This window comes from Mastigoproctus giganteus, chromosome 12, assembly GCF_048544385.1.
Source record: "Mastigoproctus giganteus isolate SK-2022 chromosome 12, ASM4854438v1, whole genome shotgun sequence".
Classification (NCBI taxonomy): Eukaryota; Metazoa; Arthropoda; class Arachnida; order Uropygi; family Thelyphonidae; genus Mastigoproctus; species Mastigoproctus giganteus.
The window spans coordinates 156935261-156950738 of NC_143586.1; the positions used below are offsets into that span (position 1 = coordinate 156935261).

The following is a 15478-nucleotide window of genomic DNA, read 5'->3' on the forward strand; positions in this document are numbered from 1 at the left end:
TACCTCCTTTAATATAACTGGATAGATCCAATCCATCCCAGGTGCCTTCCTTATGTTTAACTTCAAAGAAGTTCTCCTCCACTTTGTTCTCAGTTATTACAAAATCACTTAGCTCCCTTTTAGTTTGATAAACATCTGGCACTACACTCATTGAATAACTCCTTATGTGTGAATGTAGATGCAAGATACTCATTCAGTTTATCAGCTACCTGAGCATGATCATCAATAGTCAACCCATCTATGTTAAGTGGTCCAATCTGATTCATCTCTTTTGTTCTGGAGTTTACATAAAGTTTGCTGGGTTTTTTTGTGTCCTTTGCCAAAGATTTCTCGTAATCTGCCTTCGCTGCGTAACCTCCTTTGTGACTTGATTATAGACTCTTATATCTGCCATAGGCTTCGGTGTCACCTGATACTTTGTGCATCCCATACATTTTTTCTTCTCTACCACGAGCCTCATTAATTCCATTTAGGCTTAAACCTTGAACAGTATTTCTTAGTTGGAATCAAAAGCCTAGTAGCCTCCAAAATCAGGTCCCTGAAGGCTTCTCATTTAGAATTCAGTGTCGATAACATCATCAGTTGATCCCACTGTACAGAATTTAAAAAATGTCCGAGACCACTGTAGTCACCTTTACGAAAGCAAAAGCATCACCTTTTGTGCCCTTAAAAGATATCTGCCCTACATTAACTTTTGTCCCTGGTCCTGTTCCACCTATCTTTTTGTATAGTATATTCCCATCTCCCTGACAATATTCACAAACAATAACTAGTTCCTGTGGGACCAGCGCATTCTGTCTGAGATTGCCTCTGTTGCCTGATGCACAGGAGTTAGCTCTCCCGTTGAGCTGGGCAGCTGAGAGCTTGATGGGCCCCCTCATTTCTTCAATAGCATTTACCCTACACCTCAAGCTCTCGTAGATGTCACCTAATTTCTTGACACTAGACACCTAGCACATAAAAAGGCATCCTCCTTGGCTAGATCATGTCCTGTTTTAGAAAGGTTGGCAAACATTTCACATATTTGAGACTGATGTGTTGGAGAATCGCATCTCCCGATTCGTTCCTCCCGAGTCACAGTACTCTCGCTAGTCTGTGGTCTTTGCTTTGCAGCTCTAGTCTAGGTCATGATTTCTGTTTAAATACAATTTAATTAATAATTTAATAAGATTAATATTTTTGATTAATTGGTAATACTATAATAATCTAACAGATTCATAATACAGTGCTTCATATTACGCTATCTAGTTTATACCTTATGCAATCAGTTCGAGATAGATATATATACATACGTTACGCTATTTCTTATAGACTACAATATGGCGTCTAGTTCAACAATATTAGCGCCAACACCAGGAGTTGTAACTTCCAAAAAAACTCTAGTTAAATTCAAAATAAGCTAATGAATGCTACTAAACCTATTTAATATCACTAAAACAATGTAGTATGTTAATTAATGAAGAATACAGTAAAAATTAAAAATACTTATCCCTTTACAGCAGCCAAAAACCTTCCGTGACCCGAGTACACAAGATTGAGTAGCCTAATGTTCTGTCCTATTCTCCAACCAATGCTGAAGGTTCTGTAGAAAGAAGGAAGCATCAACCCGACATCTTGGGGGTATGAGGAATGTCACTGGTTCCCCCCCCTCCAATTGCTCTATTTGACTGATAGACATAACATTTTTTGTTGATTACACATTGTCCTGTAAATTCTATCTGGGCCTGTGGATAGGTTAGAAAAACCTATGGGAGGTTTCATCTAATTTTAAACAGAGGGAACCATGCAGGAAGTATAGTTACCCCTGCCAATGTTCTTACTGGTAGTTTTATTTTAATCATTTTGTACATGGAAAGTTTCTATGAAGTCTTATTTCTAGTGAAAATGCTATGTTTTACTATTTTGGAATCTTCTGTATGAATTTATGGTTCTTTGATAAAGTGGCAAGAAATATTATTTTGAACTATACTTCTGGTGGTTTTGTGTATATGCTCATTGATCCTCTTTTGTAGCTTAAAAAAAAAAAAAGTAACCCACATTAACACAAGCAAATAAATGTTTGAAATTTTTCTTTGCAATCTGCCTGAAATATAAATAAGCAAGCAGGATCAGAGCTAAGAAGCTCTAGTCAAGCTTGAATATTCCCATTATTCACTAACTGGAGTATAGACTAGTTTATACTTACTACAGGCTTCTGTGTCCTCTGATTATTTATAATCATTTTTCTCTGCTGCCAGTCTTATCAGTTCATATGACATTCGTTTTAGGTATAAAATTGGAAAAATCTTTATCAGTATAAAAAATTTATAGCTACTACAATTACTTTCCCAAATGCTACACATTTAAAATGTCCAGTTCATAAGGGGGAGGTTTCAAGTAGTTAGGCACCAACTGTGTTATGGGACTTTATAAGAGCTTAAAGGACAGGGTACATACCCACGAAGGACTTAAATTGGGATCCAAGCTCTCAGCTGCCCTCATCAATGCCAGAGCTTGCACTTGATCATCAGGCAACACAGCAGCAAACTTCAGGGCAGAAGGTGGTGGTCTCACGGGAGCCAGTTATTGTCGGTGACTATTGTCAGGGAGACAGGAAATATTGTGCAAAAAGGATAGGTGGAATAGGACCAGGTATGTCTGCCAGGTGCAAAAGCTAATGATGTAGTAGTAGTAGTATGTGATGCAAGAAAGCAAATGTATGAGCTTATGCAGCATCAGCCAAAAGAAAAGAAAAGAAAGAAAAGAACACACCATTCCCTCCAAATGCCTGTCCAGTTCCTCTTTAAATTTATTCAACCTATCAACTTCCACAACGACAGATGGAAGTTTGTTCCAGCAATTAACCACCCGCTGGCTAAAGGAAAATTTCCGTACATCTAGTCTACATCTGTCTTTTCTTAATTTGAATTTATGCCCCCTTAGATTCATAATCTGAACAAGTGGAAGGATCCCATCAGAATTCAGTGTGCTCAACCCATTCAAGGCCTTATATACCTCAATCAGATCACCGCGCAGGTGCCTAGTCTCCAGCCACTGCAATTTGCAGAACTTAAGCCTCTCTTGGTAAGAGGATCCCTTCATTCCCCTCACCAATCTTGTTGCCCTTCTGTGCACACTCAAGTAAATCTACATCCTTCCTAAAATGAGGCCTCCAGACCTGTACGCAGTACTCAAGCCGTGGCCTGACCATTGCCTTATACAGAGGGATAATCACTTCCTTTTCCCTGCTAGCAAAATTCCTATATATCATTGACAAAACCCCATGACCTACCCTGGCAGCTTGTCTGCATTGCTCATAAAACTTCATATCTGCCTGCACAATTACTCCCAGGTCTTTTTCATTTTCTACCACCTTAAGTGTAGTACCACACAGTTGGTATGTTTCTCTGGGGTTACTTCTACCCATATGATGTTGTAGAGCAGATACCTTTTGAGGGCACAAAGGGTGATGTTGTACACATTGGCACAATGACATTAAGAGTAGGAGATCTGCAGACTTAACAAGTACAGATGAATGTTCAAAAGTCTTGAGTTATGGTTAAATTTGGAGGTGTCTGCAATTCTGCCAGACATGATAGGAGGGAGTATATGATGAGAACCTTGTCAATTAATTCAGCCCTGGAGAGATTGCACAAAGCTCATGGGGCAGAATTTTTCTCAGCTTGGACTGTGCTTGTTAACAGGAGGGACTGCTTCTACAGGGATGGGATACACTTAAATAGATGGGGTGCAAGAATATTTGCTGATGCTATCGAGACAGTGTTAGGTGAGTCAGGAAATTGCTAACTTGGGGAGGGGGAGATTCAGACTAATAGATTAACAGTAGCCAAAGGCAAGGTTGAAAGTGATTCTTGCACTGCTTTTATTGGAATGAGCAGAAGACGGAAAAATCGAGGTATTGGGGATTGTCAAAGGATGCTGGGAGTCATCATGGAACAAGTAAATACATGGATTCTGTTAGGTAACTAAGATTAAGAATAGGTGTATGTACACCAATGCTAAGATTATAGTAAATAAATTTGATGAATTTGAAGTACTGGTCAAGATATCAAAAGCAGATATTGTTGGGATATCAGAAACAGTGCCATACAGATATAAACAGTGCTGAATTGGAATTTGGAGAGTACAATGTGTACAGAAAGGATAGACAGGACAGGAAGGGAGGAGGGGTTATGTTCTTAGTTAAGAAACAATCTAATGAAGTGCATCCGATTGACATTGGTGGACGATGCAATGATGAGTCAGTGTGGTGTAACAAACACTGGGAAAGAAAATGAGGAGGTGTGTGTTATAGGCCTAATGAATCTGATGAGTATAATAAGATGTGCAGAGAAATAGTGTGCCAGTAAATCAGAATGTCTTATAATGAAGGGATTTTAACTTTCCAGATATTGACTGGAACTTGTAGAATGGTCACTCGCACACTAGCAAGACTTGTGGATTTACTGGATGACTTTTCTACAGCAACATGTTCTAGAGACAACCAGAGGGAGTAATACTCTTGATCTAATTAACAGCAGTAATTCTTCATGCATTAAGAATCTGCAGATAAACAAACCACTAAGTGTCAGTGATCAGTGTACTGATGTGGGATTTACTTAAAGGTGTAACTACCATTGTAGGCAAGGTGACTACAATGGTCTCAGGGAGTTTAAATTCTATACAGTAGGATCAACTAATAATGATGTTACCAATAGTGAATTCTAAATGGGAAGCCTTCAGAGACTTAATCTTGGATTGCACTAGACTTTTCATACCAACTAAGAAATGCTGTTCAAGCTTTAAGCCTAAATGGATGAAAGATTAATTAATGAGGCTTGTGGCAGAGAAGAGAAATGCATATAAATTATCAGGTAACACAGAAGCCTATGTCAGATATAAGCTAGTCTGTAATCAAGTCAGGAGGTTAGGCAGGTGAAGGCAGATTGCAAGAAATCTTTGACAAAGGATGCAAAGAAAAATAGATAAGAGTTCTTTACTTATGTAAACTCTAGAAGAGAATTAGTAAAACTTCAGATGAATGCAGATGCAAAATATTTATGTAGTTTGCCAGCAACATGAATCATCAATAGTAACACAAATCATATCTAGTGGGCCAATGTTGTTCATACCTTTCCTTCCAGTGTTAATATAAGCAAAGACTTGATTTCTTAGCTAAGGACTTCTCATAATATACCTTAACTTGCCTAACATTTCCCCCTTCAGTAATGACCTGATTACAGACTACTATCTACTTTCCATGTGATTCATATCCTTTGCTCATTTATAACCAAACTGCAGTGGGATTTACTCAAAGAGGTAACTACCATTAGGGGTAAAGGGAAGGGTTATTGCTTTTGTAAAGGTGACTATGATGGACTGAGACAGTAATTAAATTCTATACAGTGGGAACAACTGATGACGTTACCAACAGCAAATTCAAAATGGGAAGCATTCAAAGAACTTATCTTGGAAGCTACTAGGCTTTACATACCAACTAAGAAATATTGTTCAAGGTTTAGGCCTAAATGGATGTCAGATGAACTAATGAGACATATGCCAGAGATGAAAAATGCATGGGATACATACAAATTAACACATGACACAGAAGCCTATGATAGATACAAGTTGATCTGTAACCAAGTTACAAAGGAGGTTAGGCAAGCGAAGGCAGATTATGAGAAATCTTTGGCAAGGGATGCAAAGAAAAACACCAAAGGGTTCTTTACTTATGTAAACTCTAGAAGGGGATGAATCAGATTGGTACACTTGATATCGATGGGTCAACTGTTGAAGATCCTGCTCGGGTAGCTAACAAACTAAATGAATATTTTGCATCAACTTTCACACATGAGTTATTCAGTGAGGGGAATACCACAGGTGTATTCAACTCTGGCAGTACGCTAGAGAATCTTGTAATAACTGAGAGTAAAGTGGAAGAGAAATTGTTGAAGATAAACAAGAAAGGCACCTAGGGTGGATGGGATCTATCCAGTTATATTAAAGGAGGCAGCAAAGTAAGCAAGCAAACCCTTAGCCATAATTATGAGAGATTCCTTGGACTCAGGGGAGGTACCCATAGACTAGAGATGTGCAAATGTGACACCAATTCACAAAGGAGGATGGATCAAAGGCTGACAAGTAATTATAGACCTGTGAGTTTAACTTCTGTTCCAGGAAAATTAATGGAGGCACTGGTTAAAGAAGCACTGCAGGATCATCTAGACAAGACTTCAGTTATAGCTCGGACACAGCATGGTTTTGTTAAGGGTAAGTCTTGCCTGACCAATCTGATTGGATACTATGATGCAGTCACAAAACTGGATGCAGGGAATAACTTTGATATTATTTACTTGGATCTTAGAAAGGCTTTTGATACTGTTGCACATGGAAGATTGTGCACAAATTGGAGCAGTGTGGCATTGAAGGCAAAATGCTGCTAAGGATAAAGGGGTGGCTGAGGAGGAGAAGATGGAGTGGTAATCAATGGACACTGCTCATCGTGGACTAATGTTATTAGTGGAGTTCCTCAGGGTTCAGTGTTGGTCCATTGTTTTCTGTATTTATAAATGATATTGATGATGGTATATTAAGCTAAATGTCCAAGTTTGCAGGGTTGTCAAGGGCACTGACACTATGCTGTTGCAACAGGATCTGGAAAAGTTGAGCAGATGGGCTGAGAGGTGGCAAATGAAGTTTAACATTGACAAATGTAAAGTACTACATATGAGAAACAGCAACCCCAGAGCAATGTATCAACTCTGTGGTACTACACCTACAGTGGTAGAGAATGAAACAGACCTGGGGGTGGTTGTGCAGGCAGATATGAAGCTCTCTGAGCAGTGCAGACAGGCTGCAAGAGTACCTCATGGTGTATTGTCAGTGATATATATAGAAGTATAAGGCAATGGTCAGGCCACACCTAGAGTACTGTATACAGGTCTGGAGGCCTCATTTCAAGAAGGATGTAGAGCTGCTAGAACGAGTACAGAGAAGGGCAACAAGATTAGTGAATGGAACAAAGGGGTGCTCTTACGAAGAAAGGCTTAAGTTTTGCAAATTACAGTATCTGGAGACTAGGCACCAACGAGGTGATCTGATAAAGGTGTATGAAGCCTTGAATGGTTTGATTAGTGAATGGAACAAAGAATGGAGCATGCTCAATACTGATGGGATTCTTCCTCTTGCTTAGAATAATCACCTGAGAGGGCATAAATTCAAATTGAGGAAAGACAGATGTAGGATAGTCGTGCGGAAATTTGCCTTTAGCCAGTGGGTGGTTGGTTGGTGGAACAGACTTCCATCCCTTGTCGTGGAAGTTGATAGCCTAAATAAGTTTAAGGCTCAGCTGGACAGGTATTTCGAACGAACAGAGGGGGGAAGTGGTGTTTTTTTTTTTTTTTTGGCTGATGCTGCATAAGCTCAATTTCTTGCATCATATGCAATGCCTTATACACCTCAATCAGATTCTCTCCCCCCCACAGGTGCCTAAGTCTCCAGACACTGCAATTTGCAGAGCTTAAGTCTTTCTTCATATGAGCAACCCTTTGTTCCATTCATATTAAAATGTTTAATACTTATACAAAAGTAATGTTTTAATTAATTTCAAGAATCCTTGAAACTTCTTGGTTTGATTAGAAGGTGGGGGTTCAGCTTGAGTGCAGCAATTAAATTTTTACTTCTATTATAACAAGATGGTAAGGGGGGGGTTAATCCTTTATTTCATTGAGGTCAACCTCATCCCAATAAGAAATTTAAACAGGTTGAGCTTCCAAGTCTCCATGTAAAAGAATTTTTCATCTTTGACCAAAAAAAAAAAAGTTTTAGAAAATAACAGCCGATTAATCAGGCTTTAATTTTCTTTCCACTTCTTAATCTGAATTAATATTAAATTTATTACTACGTGCTTTAATTTGAAATTTAATTAATATGCTTTCCTTTCTTTTATTTTTTGTTTCTGGACTTGATTCCAAAGAAAATTTGAAACATTGTTTTAGGCAAAATTATTCAAGTGGAAATTTCTTCCAAATTAGAATTATGTTCCAGCAAACTATCTTTTTTGTCTATAAATATCAAGTTTTGTCTGATTAGTGACATTTAACCATAAAACAATTGCATGATTCTCTGCTTTAGACATAAAAATGTAGGTAATTTTAATCAGAAATACATTAAGTTATATTTATTATAATATGAAATAACAGTATTATCAACTTTGTAAATAACTGTAAGCAATAATTAAAAAACTAAATTTATCATGTTCCAATGCAAGCACAGTTATTTCAAACTTAAGTCATATCTCCTTCATGCTCCATTTTATAAGCAGAGGTGGGGGGAGCTTTTGAACATAAATTTAGTTTGTTTGCACAAAAAAAAAAAATTAAAATTTCAATGCAGTAGTGTGCATTACTTTTTTCACAGCCACAGAATGGCTGATGTTAAAACCAAAACAAGTACTTGCTATAGGATGGGACTGTCTGCACTAACAAAAAGCAAAAATGTTAGAATTTTATTGACACTGGCAATAATTGAATATTATATAGAAGTGCTCATTATCTGAAACAGTACAATTTTGGGGTGCTAGTTGGAGTGCTAAATTAAATAAGTGATCAGTGCATTCAACAACCATCATTAAAGTGGATTTCTCACTACAGGTCATACTTATAATACTGGACTTACTGCATTACATTATATACATGTTTGCTTCTAATGTAGTTTTATATGCATATACAACAGAAACCATACCTTCCTCAGATTTTTAGGTAGTTCAATATATTCTATCTTTTGGAGACTAGAATCACACCAGTACAATCTACTCTTAGGGCGATCAAGACTTAAACTGCTTGGACATATCACATCATTTTCAATAAGCACAGATCTATTAGAGCCATCCATACCATTTCTGAAAACTCCTGGTTGTCTTCCACAGTCAGTCCAATACATAAGCCTGGAAGTTAATTTTCACTTATATTAAAATCTGAATGGAACTTTAGATGAAGTACTGATTACAATTCTAAGCTTTATTACACAAAAGAACATTTATAAGTAACTTTTAATACCTGTAAAATTCTGTCAGAAAAAATACTTTGGGTTTGGCAGACTAAGAAGAAATGGACATTGCAGATTAGAAATGAGACCAACTAGCAACTTGCAGTTTTTTCCAACATTGCAAAATTAAAGTATATATCCTCATGTCACTTATTTTAATATCATTAGTACCAGTGCTTTTTTGGGACGGTAGTCAATGGTATGGCATACCAGCACCTTTATTAACAGTGACGTGTGACATTTGGATGTAGTGCACTTAGAAATTTGTATATTCCGTAAATTTTTTTCACATGTTTACCTACTATTCAAATAAAGGCGCCTCCGTAGCCAGGTGGGAAGGAGCAGCAGTGCATAGCTTGTTGTTGTTTGGTTGTTAGGAGCATTATCAACTAATGCCATATTGCTCCGGGATATGTGGTGGTCATTCCCTGACCTTTCCACATCCTCCGTATTTGGTGGTGATGGGCTCGAACCCTGGTCTAATCAAGAAGCATGTGCTAAGCACTGCTGCTCCTTCCCACCTGGCTACAGAGGTGCCACAGTGCATAGCACACGCTTCTTGATTAGACCGGGGTTCGAGCCAGTCACCACCAAATACGGAGGATGCGGAAAGGTCAGGGAATGACCACCACATATCCCGGAGCAATATGGCCTTAGTTGCTAATGCTCCTAAAAACCAAATAAACAACATATTCAAATAAGCTTAAAATTATTTAACTAAATTTGCTTTTTACTGTCTGTTGTTAAGATATTTTCTATATAAAACTGTAGAACCATTTTTATAATTCTAAATTACTCACTCTGATCTCTTTAATGAAGTCCTTTTATAGTGAATTATTTTGAATTCCCTCGGAAGTTATATTTAAAATAGTTTCAGTTGAGCAAAGAAAATTTTCATATAGGGAATGGATTAGGAGAGAATTAACTCTGTACACTATTCACATTTCTGGCCTTCAGGCAATTAGTGCTGCTGCGCAAATTAAGAGAGCTAAAGGGATTACCATTCTACAACTTAGTGGTACCTGGTAAAACCTATCCAACCACTTGTCCCACATACAGAAGTCATGCTGGTCAAGAGTGAGCAGATCAAGGTTTATTCCCAATGGGCTCTGGCCCACCTTCTACTGCAGTGGTGTCCAACCTTTTCCTGTATAGGGGCAATATTCAAAAAAAATTCAAAGTTAGATTTCTTTAGTGTGTTACATTTTCGATATCTTGTTGCATGTAAAAGTAAAATTGAAAATATTCAAAAATTTTATTAAGTTCAATACACAATTACATTTACTGAACAAAACATTTAATTAGAAAATGTTTTCGATAAAATTTAAAATCGCTGTTTTAGTTCACTTTCCTTGCGGGCCATAGGTTGGACACTGCTGTGAATCAACTGTAAGCGCCCTGTTCGAGAATTAGAAAAGGGATTTTCTTTTACCCTGACAAAAAATTCATTCTTTTGCAGAAGTGCATTATCCACATTTTTCCATAACTCTATTTACATGGTCACAGTACCTGAATATTCAAATGACACCCACATTTTGTTGGCATTTAGTGAAAGTGAAGTTAGAAAATTGTCAATTAGATTACAGTTATGTGAAAGATGCAATTCGTGGATTTCACGGATACTTAATTCATGAAGTTTTGGAAGAACTGAAGAATTTGATGAATGCTCTAAGTACAATACTAATTTCATTGAGTGAATGTGAACGAGGATTTTCACAAATGACCAGCCCAACCAGCACTTCGTTGATAACAAACAGTTTCTTCACTACTGTTTCTTAAAATTGTAGGCCCACCACTGACCCACTTCTATCCAGCAAAATGTCGATTCGTGGCTGCTTCAGAACAGTCATTCAACAAGAGGAAGAAAAGTCTGCATAGGACAGGGGTCTGCAACCTTTCTCCAGTCCATCTTTCTTAACAGTGAGGTGATTTTAATGTTCACAACTCCAGCTGGCCTCTGTTTTCTAGTCATACCGACCCAGCTGATCAAGATGCTGAGGCTTTTGCAATTACTAATAACCTTGCACAGATTGTTCATATACCTACAAGAATACTGGACAATCCTAACCATACAGCCAACATTTTTATCTTTTTCTAACAAACACTAATTACACGGTCGAAGTGAATGCTCTTTTAGGCACCTCAGATCACAACTTGGTGATTGTCTCTTCTCCAATGGAGCCTTTATCTCATCGCTATTCCCAACCTCATTGTTTGGCATTACAAGAATGCAAAATGGGATGACCTACAAGATTTTTCTTTTACTTGGTTGGATTACTGTTTCAAAACTTCTGATAAAGATTTGCTCAGATCATGTCAGTGAAATTATTTTTGTAGGAATAGAATCCTTTATTTCACACTACTTTAAAATCTTGTCCTTTATCTAAACCTTGGTTTTCCAATAAATGTGCTAAGGATGTTCAAGAGAAGGTTGCATATTGTAATTGGCTTGTTTCCAATTCTTCAGTTTCATTTTCTGCCTACACAAAAGCTCGCAACAATTGTAAAGCAGTTAGTAATCATCAAAACTAGATTTTGAACAGGCTAAGACTAGAAAACTTGCTTCTTGCCCTAATGGTAGCCAAGCATTCTGGTCTCTTGCCAAAGCTTTTGTTCCGCAACTTTTGCCCATCTCCGCTCGCACCTCTGTCAAAACCAGATGGTTCTGTTGTCACTTCAACCAAGGATAAAGCTGACTTGCTGGCATCCCATTTTTCTTCCACCTCTTGTATTAATGGTCTTGGTAAAACACCACCCACCATTCCCAACACATTCCATTCAATGCCTCCTGTGGTCTTCCATCAAAAAGATGTCTGAAGGATTTTGACAAAACTTGATGCTAAGAAAGCTCCAGGTCCTGATGGTATTTCTCCACTTGTTCTCAAAACCTGTGCTCCTGAACTTACTCCTGTTCTTTGCCACCTTTTTTCACTTTATTATTCCAAAGGTGTTTTTCCTTCCACTTGGAAATTTGCTCATATCCAGCCAGTTCCTAAAAAGGGTGACAAATCCCTCCCATTCAAATACTGTCCCATTGCAATTACTTCTACTCTTTCTAAAATAATGGAGAAATTAGTTAACCGTCAACTCTTAAGCTACCTATAAACCTTCCGTCTAATCGACAATTGCCAGTATGAATTCCGTCAGTCGATCCACTGGTGATATTCTGGCTCATGTTACCCATTTAGGGACAAATTCAATGGAAAAGTTCAGTGAAACACAAGCAGTTGCTCTTGATATCTCAAAGGCTTTCGATCATGTTTGGCATAATGGTCTTCTAAACAAGCTTCTATCTTATAGTTTGCCAACTGTTTTCTGTAATTGGTTATCCAGTTTTCTCTCTGATCGCTCACTGAGGGTGATGGCTCTGTCTTCCGACTTCTCCACTAATGCTGGTGTCCCCCAAGGTTTAGTTCTTTCCCCCACTCTTTTCCTCTTATATTAATGACCTTCCTTTGACTGGAAATGCTATCCATAGTTTTGCCGATGATGGCACATTGCATTCCACTTTCCAGTTTGAGAAACCTTGCCCTGCTCAATCAGCTTCAACTTGTCGAATATCTGCTACCAATTCCTTAAATGCAGATTTCTAGCTAATTCTCTGGTTGGGGAAAGAAAACTTAGTTGATTTCAATCCTTCTAAAACTCTGTCTTGTCTTATATTCTTCAAAAAGGATTCTTCAGCTCCTATGCTTTGGTGACACTGACTCCGAGGCAAGGTGATATCTCTTTTGGGGATTACCCTGACTTCTAATATCTCTTGGCACAAGCACATTACAAATATTGCTTCCTCTGCATCTAAAAAAAAAAAGTTCTCTTTCACTCTCTGCATTACTTTTCTTCCAAACAACTGTTCACTCTGTACAAGTCGCAAGTCTGCCCTATAATGGAATATTGTTCCCAAATCTGGGGTGGTGTCCCCAAAACCTCTGAGACTTCTAGATTCCATTCAGAAGAGGGCAGTTAGGTTAATTAATGACTGATCTCTAACAGTCTCTTCACACTGTCTCAGACATACTATTTCTGCTGCATGCCTTTTCTATAGATACTTCCATGGGCACTGTTCTTCTGAATTGGCTTCTATAATTCTAAACAGTCCGAACACATGCCACCACCAACCAACATCCATTTACTGTCCAACTTCAAATCCACAGAACCAACATTTCATCTTCCTCGTTTATTCATTCAACTGCCACATTCTGGAACAACCTTCCTTCGTACATATTTCCTGAAAATTAGTCTTCAGAAATTCAAATCTAATGTCAACATATATCTTCTTTCATCTTCTGAACCTCCAACCCAAGCACGGTACTAAGTACTATAGGTTCTAATACCTCTTGTGCCTGGGGTTTTCGTAAAAAAAAAAATGGCCTAGAAGGATGTCTTTGAGTGTGTGTTAGGTACAGAGTGTCAAGAAATTAGGCACCAACTCAGCATTCTGATGGGCCCTATGAGAGTTTGAAGAGTAAATGACTCCAATGTCAGGGGAGACAGGTAATTTATTGTGTAAAAACAATAGGTGGAATAGGACCAGTGTATGTCTGCCAGGTGCAAATGTTGATGATCTAAAGCAGTTATCTTTTAAGAGAAAAAAAAAGGTGATATTGTTGTACACAAGGGAGAACAGAGGGCAGGCGGTTCTGCAGATCTGTTACTCTTCATGTCTAATGATATTAAGAGTATGAGATCCGCAGACTTAACAAGTATAGGTCAATATTGAAAAATAGCCTTGAGTTAGGGTTAAATTTGAAAGTTTCTGCAATTCGGCCTAGACAGGATAGGAGGGAGTACATGAGAGCCTTGTCAATCAATTTGGTCCTGGAGAGATTGTGCCAAGCTCATGGGGTAATATTTCTCAGTGCAGTCTGTGCTTGTTTACAGGAGAGACTTTCTACAAGAATTGGATACACTAAAATAGAAGGGATGCAAGAATATTTGCTAGTCTGTATCGAGGCAGTGTTAGGTGAATTGGAAAACTGTAAGCTTGGGTGGGGATGCACAGACTAAAAGATTAACAGTAGCCACAGGAAGAGGTGCAAGTGATTCTGGCACTGCTTCTATTAGATTGGAGTGTGGGTTGTTGGGGTTTACAGGGACTTGTGGGAGTCATCACAGAACAAAATAAATATGTGGGTTGTGTTATGCTGTTAGTTAACAAACACTAAATCTAAGGAAGTGCATCCAGTTCACATAGATGATCAGTGCAATGTTAAGTCAGTTTGGTGGAAAGCAAAAATGAGTAAGAGTGTTACAGGCCTAATGGCTCTGATGGGTACAACAGGCAACTTTAGAGAGAAATAGTGGGTCAGTAAATCAGATTGTCTAAAAATGGAGTATTTTAGCTTCCAGACATTAACTGGAACTTGTGAGCTGTCACTTGCACAGTAGCAAGAATTTGTGGATTTATTGGATAATTGTTTTCTACAGACGTTATAGAGGCAACCAAAGAGAGTAATACTCTTGATCTGGTTATCAGCAGTGATTATTCGTGCATTAAGAATTTGCAGATAAAGGAACCACTGGGTGGCAGTGATCACAGTGTACTAATGTGGGATTTACTTAAAGATATTGCTACCATCAAGGGTAAAAAGGGAAGTGTTTCTGTAAAAAAAAAAAAAGGTGCCTACAGTGGTCTCATACATTTTTTAAAAATTCTATACAGCGGGATCAATTGATGTTACCAACAGTGAATTCTAAATGGGAAGCCTTCAGGGACTTAATCTTGGAGGCTATTTGGATTTTCATACTGATTAAGAAATACTCTTCAAGGATCAGGCCTAAATGGATGTCAGATGAACTAATGACTCTGGGCAGAGAAGAAAAATGCACGAGATGCATATAAATTATCAGGTGACACAGAAGCATATGATAGTTATAAGCTAGTCTGTAATCGAGTCACAAAGGAAGTTAGAAATGCAAAAGCAGATTACTTAAAAATGCGAAGGCAGAAATCTTTGGCAAAGGATGCTAAGAAAAAAGCAAGGACTTCTTTACTTATATAAACTCTAGAAGGAAGGGGATGAACCAGATTGGTTCATTTGATACAGATGGTTTGGCTGTTGATGATCCTGCTAATCTGAATGAGTATTTTGCATCTACATTCACCCGTGAGTTATTTAGGGAGGAAAATCCAGAAGTTTATCAAATTGTAATAGGGTGCTTAATGATTTTGTAATAATTTTGTAACTAAGAGCAAAGTGGAGGAGAAATTGTTGAAGTTAAACATAAGACACCTGGGGTAGATGGAATCAAGCCAGTTATTAAAAGGAAGCAGCAAAGGTAGTTGTTATCAGAGTTCAAAGGCACATAAGCTACTTTGGCTATAATGCACTTTGCAGCAAAGGTAGTAAGCAAACCCTTAGCCATAATTATGGCAGCATTCTTGGACTCAGGGTAAGTCCCCATAGACTGGAGATGTACAAACTTATTCCCATTTCACAAAGGGGAACCAAGA

General features: G+C 38.0%; 1 protein-coding gene across 1 annotated transcript in view; it reads right to left on the reverse strand.

Moving 5' to 3' along the window:
* Positions 1-15478, reverse strand: part of LOC150077534 (low-density lipoprotein receptor-related protein 2-like) — a 496886-nt gene that overhangs the window by 391774 nt on the left and 89634 nt on the right. The window contains exon 10 of the mRNA XM_090385933.1: positions 8722-8923. Coding sequence (XP_090242059.1) covers positions 8722-8923 — 202 coding nt within the window. The remainder of the gene's footprint in view (positions 1-8721; positions 8924-15478) is intronic.